Genomic DNA, 8,731 nt, shown 5'->3' with positions numbered 1-8,731 from the left:
CTGGGTATTATTTGTTGGTTGATGTTTTGGTACCAAAATTCAAACATTCACTGAGGGCAGATTAGAATGTTTTTATCACTATATTTTCATTTAATAATAAAATAGATGTATGCTGTTTGGTTAACATTCAGTTGACTTTAAGTGCCTTCTTTTAGAGACTATAATATAATGCTAATAGATAATTTGGTACCACTTTAAAATAAGACTACTCTTATAAAGCGTTCTTGAATGGTTTAAAATGTGTCTATTAATGATTATTAATTAGGTCATGAAGACCTTAAAATCATTAAAAAGCATTTACAATATATAAATAAAAAGGGCAGCAGTTACCTTTTGTTTGCCTAATAATAAACCCACATTCATCCATACAGTTAAACCTCAGATTTTGATGTTTACTGATCTTGCTTTGTCTTTATCAGTTAGCATTACAACTGCTTCACCACATATTCATATTCATCCGATATAGCAGCTCACTTTTGCCCTTTCTGTTAATGTTATAACTGTTTATTAATGATGAATGAAGTGTTTATGACCTAACTAATAACCATTAACAAACTATTTTTAAACCATTCATAGAACTGCATAAGGGTAGTCTTATTTTAAAGTGGTAACAATAATTTTTTTAGGCTAAATATTATTTAATATTATATTTTACAAAATATATAGTGGGTTCCAAAAGTCTGAGATTCTAGTTAAATTGCTTTTATTTGGATTACATTTGAATTCCATACAAGGTTTTTCATTACAAATGATATTATCAGCATAATTGACATTAAAAGCATTTTCATGAAGAGCAGAGTGTTAGACGTTTTAATGGTACGGTTTTTATGATAGTGTGCACTTGAGCTCCATGGACCCATTAGTTTGTGCAATAGCCGCTGATGAGTAGATCAAATCTAGCTGAACATGAGCTTCAATGGAAGAGAGAAGCCAAAAAAAAAATTGACCTTTTTGTGTCAATGTCACAAGTTTGCTTAAATTTGAATAGTGACCTAGAAATAGTGCAGAATCTTGAATATTTCTTCTTAATTTTTCCTGGCCTAATTTTAATTTTGTTTCAAAATTTTCAAAATTCTGAAAAAATCTGTTGTTTATTTTTAGCTTTCAATGAAAAATATACCAATTAAATTTTTGTATTATTATAAAATATTATTTATTAATATGCCTCAGGCATAATGGATTATGATTCAATGTACAATAAACTATAAATACATTTCCATTTTTCCCTTTCTTTTTATTTTATTTTCATATTCTCAAAAAATCTTAATCTGGCCTCTAGTCTTCTAGTCTTGCCAGTCTCTATGTCTCAATCTTAACTCAGACTCGACTACTATAAAGTCTTGGTCTTGACCATCTTCCAGGTGCTATAAAGCAGCTCTGTATATGTGAGTTTAGTTTTATATGAAGTTCCCAGAGACAAAAAGAAATAATATTTTGCTTCAGCCAGTGCAGCCAGTTCAGGAAAGAAGATAAGAACTCTCAACTCATTGTCACTAATATATTTCTAAGCAAATTGTATAATATATCCTTACATTTCAGTTACTTGTCAAAAGGTATTTATGGTTATTTTTCCTGAGTTGTTCAGAACATGAAAACCACTATTGAGGCCTGCTTGCTTCAGTGGGCTGTAAGTTTGTCACTGATGTTCTGTATGTCTTCACTGACGCATTCTTAGTTTGCACCCAATAAGGTGCACACTTCCTTGCAACAGAAAAACTCTTACTAGGCACTTAAATCTTCATGGTGTCTATTAAGAAGCTTTAAGTCTTGCTGGGAACCTCCTGAATTCAAACCACTATTGCTTGAGTGTTTGGACTGCTGTTTAAAGATGATGAAAATGTGTAAATAATAGTACTAAAAAAAGTGAGAAACTTTTTATATGTGATGCAGTTAAAAAGAGATACACACACTTGCAGTTTGATTGCATGTAGATTTTAGAGCAAACCTCCCCACAAAAAATATTTCATACTTCCCTGAAAATATTCAAGTAAAGGATTCGAGAGCTTTCACTGATTAAAGTTACTTATGATTTCATGCTCCAGCAGAAATCTTCTTGTCTTTTCTCTGTGTGGTTGTCTGATTAGGCATGTGTGGAAGGCTTAATCAATGTGATTTTTCACTTTTAAACATACATTCTTCGGTCCCCTTGCTTTACTACAATAGTTCCACATCTGAATGGAACTCCGGGATGCAAAAAGATCTTCTGTGTTCTGGAAATAACATAAAAAAATCTGGAAACATTTCCAAACACTGCATAAGAAAAAATTCTATTACACATATTCATTGCAGGCCGGTCTGCTAGTTCACCGTTTTAGACATTTTTTGATTAAAAGTTAATATTGCAATTATGAGCAACAACAAAACTCAAACTGCAACACAGCCAACAATGCTATCTCAATAACTGCCTTTCTCAATAGATTACATGAGTTTTGTGCAAAATCACTGTGGACTAAATGTGCACTGAACCCAAAGTTAACTCACTGGCTCTTCTGTTCATTGATCTTTAAAAATTGAACATTGTACCATTATTCATTTGTTCAGTATTTAAAGTACTGTTGCTGCTGCTACTGATAATAATAATAATAATAATAATAATAATAATAATAATAATAATCATCATCATTTGATTACAAACTTACCTGTTTAGCGCTTTTTACAACAGGTATTGTCACAAAGCAGCTTTACAGAAAATCAGAGTCCAAGCTCAAAATGATCAAGTGGCGACAGTAATTCAAAACTCAAAAGGGGAACCCATCCTCCTCTGGTGGACACTAGATATCTAAACAATAATGCAACAAGAGCAATATAAATAAGGAATAAGAACTCACTGTGACTATACAATAGTGACTGTGGAATAAAGAAAGGAAATGAGCCTATTATTGGACAGGAGGATTTAGATTAACCAATTATAAATGACTGTTACAGGCCTATAAGAGTAACAGTGAGAAATAGTTCTATAAAAACAGCGACTTGTGTTAGGATCGTGTCACAGTGAAAATGAGAATTAATCTAGGCATTTCTGATAATAACGTATTAATACACTGTAAAAAAATTATTTGATGTTTAAACTTAAGTAACCTGGTTGTCTTAAGTTCATTGAAGTTCTAATAGTAAGTTAACAGGATGACAACCTGTGTTTTGCATGCTGTTAACTTGTGATTTGAAGTTCAATGAACATCCAAGTTACCTAAATAATGAAATCCTCTTACTACTACTGCTGCTGCTGCTAATAATAATAATAATAATAAGTAATAATAATAATACTTCAATGATAATTTAATGCTGAAGGGTATTATGTCATGTGTAGGAAGATGTTTTAGTTGCTATTTACTAATAATGCTAAGTTCTAATTTAAGGCTCAGTATATTTTTGTTAGCTGAGCATTTTTAAGTGTACACACGACTGACTACTTGTTTACTTTAAGATCTCCGGCTTTATAGTTATATAAAACTACAATGATTAATTACAAAACTAGTGAAAATGATACATTTCCAGATTTTTAAAAAATATAATGTACAACTCGATTAGTATGAAGAATTCAGCTAGATATTACCCATCAGAATCCTCCATGTGTATAAATACCACCCGAGAACACGGTTTTTATTTTGAATACACAAAACTTCTTGGCTATGTCCTCTAGTGTACTCTGTTTTTTCATATCTGCTGTCTGTTTAATGCACACAAGGACACATTTTTCAACAGCACTTTAATATTTGGTTTTATATTCAACACACAACAGTATTTCTGTGAAAATCACAGGGAAGGTTAACAGTGATCCTGATTTTGAAAACTTTGGCGACAGAGTCAAGAAATTTATTGTTCTTTTAAAGAAAACCACTAAAAATAACATATAAAAGAAACAATCTAATAAATCAAATACACATCAATAAAAAAACAATGGATGAATACATTCATGACATGAAGTCAAGTGTGTAACAGATGTCTAACAGTGCCAGTGGTGAATTTTATGTATCTGTAACAAAGTAAATCATATTATATTGTTACACCATCATAGAACTGGGAAAGTTTATTAACTGTCAATCATTTCTAATGTCCTTGTTGTGTATGTTCTCCATTGTCTAATGCAAGAAACAGCACAGCCCTGTAACTCTGTAACCCATATTTAGGTATTCATCAAAACAGCTCACAGTTATCTGAAGCTGTGTGGCTTTGCAGTAAAGATGTGACCACATCTGGTTTAAATGTTTGAATGTTTTGTTATGTAAATTAGACTTATTTTTAGGACCATGGCTCCTGTGAAGTTAACCACTTAACATTCTAGACTTATTATGTATTAAGGCTTATTATTCATTAACTGCAGGGACTTCAAAGCAAAATAATGGAGCTTTTCTTAGGTTATAGTAGTGAGTAAGAAAACTTTGGGCCTGCCGGCAGGCCTATGGCTTGTAAAGGGGTTAAAGCCCATCAGCATTGTTTTTGGCCAAGTTTACACACTGCTGTGGTTGGAACACTTAACAGTGAGCATCAGTCAGCGGTTAGATCTCACTATGATGCCGGAACTCCCCACCACAGTCAGCCGAATCCACCTAGCCACCCACACGCGCCCAGCACTCATACATGCAAGATGCATGTTTTTTTCCATCTATTTGAAGTATGAAACACATACACTAAAAATGATATGATGTTACTATGACTGTAACCTAGTTAGTGACCATACATTTTCTATTTTGTTGAATTATAAATGAAAAGTCGAACGGGAATTCCACTGATTTCTCAAAATGTCACCATGTGAAATGTTTTAAATTCTTGTTCACATTGTTGGTGATGGGACCCAGACATCCTAAGTATTTAATGCATGTGAGCTGGCTCACATAAAGCTATCTGATGAAATGGCTGAGACATTTTATTACGATGGTTTTGAGAAAAGGTTAACACTTTGCAGGACATTACAAGGCAAAGTAATATCCAAAGAAAATGGATTTAACACTACCATTATCATTATTGCCTATTAAAGCTCAGAAGATACATGTAGGTTCACTAGTGGTTTTGGATAATAAATAAAATGCTGTGCTATACACATCTCAACCCCCGGTTCCCATCACCACCACTATACAGAAAATGGAGTAAATGTCTCACTTCACATTAAATCAGTAAACAAACTGAAAGACTGTTTACATCTCAACCATTTAATTATGCAGAAATCTTGAAAAATCGGTGGAATTCCCCTTTGACAGAATGTAATATGTATTATTATTCTGTTCGCTACTGAAAATTCAATGAGCTCGATATTTTAATGCAGACAAAGTAAACCATATCAACTAAAACAGAATTCATTAACTGTGCAAAAGAGCCACGATTAAACTCAATGCTGGACTAAATGAGATTGATCACAGTGCTAGAGAAGAATCGCACATATTTGTAATAATTTTGTGGGCACATATATTAACGTCTTTGGTGTTGATGTTCTCATCGTCCTCACTAAATAACTGCTGATTAAAGGAATATTTCAGCATTTTTCATCCTACCTCTCTCAGCCACATCTGCAGTGTGCAGTCAGTTACCACGGAAAGTGATTATGAAATGTTTCCCTGGACTTCTGTAAAAAAGCTGAAAACCTCTGGACTCAAAACGTATAGTATAAGCCATCGGGCAGTCGCTGAATTCAGACAGTACACGCATGGGTACTAGAAACCCTCAGAGAAAGCAAAAGAAATGACTTTTTAAGGTGCGGATCCAGTGTTCGAAATTTGGATAAAACTTTGTATGAGCTGCTTTGGTGTAAGGCATTCATGTCTGTCTCATCCTGAAACCTGTATTGCTACGGTGTCACACTTGCTGTTATTTATTAAATTTTCATTATTCATTATTAACATTTATTCATGAAATTCAGCAACTGCCCTATGATGTCTATTATAAGTGAGTTTTGTGCCAAAAGTTTTCAATTTGTTTCTATATATATATACAGAGAAATGTGTCAACATTATTGTCTGCAGTAATCAGTGATACAATACAGGTGCAGAATACAGTGATTAGGTTGAAAAATGCTGGATTGTTCCTGTAAACAGATAATATATTATAATTTTAGAGCAACCCTAAAATTACTGCAGACAGTAATGTTGACACATATCTCTGTATACATAGAAACAAATTGAAAACCTTTTGGCGCAGCTTTTTTCTGTCTGTCACGTAGAACATTTTGTACAGCAATGATAAAATGATGTACAAACCTATTTACTTTCATGCACACAGGAATATTTATTAAGCCTGAAATAAGAAATAAATGTATTCAGTCAGTTTCTGTGTCTGACTACGCCATCTCTTTGGTTCATTTAGGGTTTGAGAAATGCAGCGCACTGTACTGCACTTCAGTCTCCTCCTGAAAACAGATATAAATGAAATGTTTCAAGCAATTAAGTGTTGCAATATAGGTATATTATTTATATTTCAGTGAATAAATCAGACATAAATGCTATAAACAGCATTACATACCAGCTTCTCAACTTGTCGCATTCGCTGTCCAGTTTGTGATGTTCCAGTGCGTCTTCCCCCTTTTATCATGTAGATTTTTGATTATATGTTAATGCTGTGTTTTGATTGTATGTTTAAACCATTTATGTCATTATATGAATTCAATACATAAAGTAAGTACAATTTAAATCAACTTACTTTTCTTCTGGATGATCAAAAGCACCAGTGCAGTTAAAAGGATGCTCAGAGAGCACACAATGCTCACCAAAGTCCAAACTATTCCACACTGCCCACTCTCTCCAGAAGAACTCATCTGTCCAGCGGTGCTCACAGGGGTTGGAGTGAAGGTTTCCAAAGGCTCTGTTCATGATGAACATATGATGAATTAACCCCTTAACCTTGCAGGCTTATTACATACTACAGCTTATTATTCAGTAACTACAGGGACTTCAATGCAAACTAATGGACCCAGCAAGGTTATAAAAGTGTGTAATAAAACTTTTTGGGCCCACCGCCGAGCTTGGTAAGGGGTTAAATCTTGTTTCCAGTTAAAACTGACTGGAAAGGATGGGGTGGAAAATGTCCTCAAAGTAATGTTGAACTTCAAATTCAACCTCATTAACAAGGACTTTGCAGAGATTTTTATAAAAGAGATATATCGCTGCTGTTGGAACAAAACTTTGTATCTCCAAAATGGTAACCTTACAGGAGAAGGAAAAAACATACTTTACTTTTAATGTAGGTCAATGGAACCAGACATTTATTACTTCATTTGGGACATTTCCTTTGGTTCATTCATCATGAAATCTATACACAATGTAAAGGGCATCAGGCATTTTCAAATTGTCAAAAACTGAAAAACAACAAAAATGGAGATATGAGGTATTGTTCCGACAGCAACGTTATATATAATATCAAACAATATATTTTAATGTGTATATATAATACAATTACTTATAAAGACATCATAAAACAAAATGGATGATATTTACCTTCTAATTTAAGAATGTGACCAGTTCCTGGAGTAGTAAAGATGCCATCTCCAATTGTACAGAAGTAGAATCCCTCATCAGACTCGTTGATGTTCTTAATGGTCAAACAGATTGAGTTGTTTGTTGGATTCCATGTGACATTAATTCGTGAGTTGTAGCCCCAGTAGAACTTGATAGGTGGACGTTCCTTGTGTCCTGAGGTCATCTCAGCTGAAATTATGATAAATGGTGCCCTGTTGTATTTCTGTCCGTACCACATAGTTTTGTCCCTGTGATTTTTATCACAGCACAGATCCACAGCGTCTCCAGTCCTGATGATTCTGACGCTCGGTGTTTTAATTTGATATCTTACCTGCGTCTCCTCTGTTGTAACGGGAGTAACCTCGACACGGCAGAACACTAAAAAAAAAAAAAACATCAAAAATATTATCGGCTGTTGCTGTCTCATTACTGACTTCATTTTAAAGTGTAAACATCCTAATATCTGACAGTTAGACAGTTAGAATGTTACTTATAAGTTTACTCACAGTGTAAAAGCATCAGAGTAACAAAGATCACCTCCATTTTGTCTGCATTCAGTCAGATTGAGCAGGTTTTATACCAGCGTCCTGCATCAGGCTACCATAAATGGTCAGATGAAAATCTATTGGTTGTTGTTGAATTGTTGACCTCTTTGAAGAAAACAGGAGTGAGTTTACAGTTATGAGCAGCTTAGCACATGCATGATAGCAACATGATGAAGTTTATTAACTGAAACGTATTGGATTTGTTATGATACTTTGTAATGAGCCTGGAAATTAATTCATGTCTAAGGTGTACCCAAACTATGTGATACAGTATTTCCTGTATACAGCATAAGTTTGAGTACCCTTGCACAAAACTAGATGCTTTCATAACCAACATTTTTGTGCTATGTAGGTTTATAAATGCGAAATAAAATTCCAAATACAATGGAATATTGTCTGGAAACTTGGACTGTGCACCTTATTAACGGCTTTACAGTCATGATAAATTTAATAGATTTCAGTGGGCAATCATCTGGTATGTTTTCCCACCTCTTCTGCAGTAATTCCCAGAGATGCAGGGCACTTGTGGTTTGCTTGATGTTGTCTCTTGGTAGCATTGGAGCTCACAGAGAAACATACATTTTTTATGGCGTTACAGAATGGAAGACTTCTCAAATTACCATAATCCTGATGGAATTGCATGTTTCTTGCTTCTGAAGTACAACAAAAAATCCATGATAATTGAGATTACCATGGCAGGCAAGAAATGCAAGCAGTAGGCCATGCATATGCTTAAGGCGTTGC

The 8,731-nt window shown here is 34.0% G+C and overlaps 1 protein-coding gene across 1 annotated transcript; it reads right to left on the bottom strand.

Annotated features, from left to right (window-relative positions):
• Positions 1 to 6,250: 6,250 nt before the first annotated feature.
• Positions 6,251 to 7,772, bottom strand: LOC118807560 (junctional adhesion molecule-like). Its single transcript, XM_036569590.1, has 4 exons — positions 7,422 to 7,772; positions 6,628 to 6,789; positions 6,451 to 6,509; positions 6,251 to 6,337 (listed from the first exon to the last, which is right to left on the bottom strand). Exons 1-4 carry the CDS (start codon positions 7,678 to 7,680, stop codon positions 6,287 to 6,289), a joined length of 531 nt encoding a protein of 176 aa, XP_036425483.1. The 5' UTR covers positions 7,681 to 7,772; the 3' UTR covers positions 6,251 to 6,286.
• Between the last annotated feature and the right edge of the window lie 959 nt (positions 7,773 to 8,731).

Source organism: Colossoma macropomum, unplaced genomic scaffold (assembly GCF_904425465.1).
Source record: "Colossoma macropomum unplaced genomic scaffold, Colossoma_macropomum, whole genome shotgun sequence".
Lineage (NCBI taxonomy): Eukaryota > Metazoa > Chordata > Actinopteri > Characiformes > Serrasalmidae > Colossoma > Colossoma macropomum.
This window is presented reverse-complemented; position numbering and strand designations above follow the sequence as displayed.

What these genes read in the sequence shown, in the direction of transcription:
- LOC118807560 (XM_036569590.1), bottom strand. Translation starts at nt 7,680, where the DNA reads ATGTGGTACGGACAGAAATACAACAGGGCACCATTTATCATAATTTCA. An exon ending in TTTGATCATCCAGAAGAAAA is followed by an intron (nt 6,510 to 6,627) that starts GTAAGTTGATTT and finishes ACATGATAAAAG; the next exon opens with GGGGAAGACGCACTGGAACA. An exon ending in TGCGACAAGTTGAGAAGCTG is followed by an intron (nt 6,338 to 6,450) that starts GTATGTAATGCT and finishes ATCTGTTTTCAG; the next exon opens with GAGGAGACTGAAGTGCAGTA.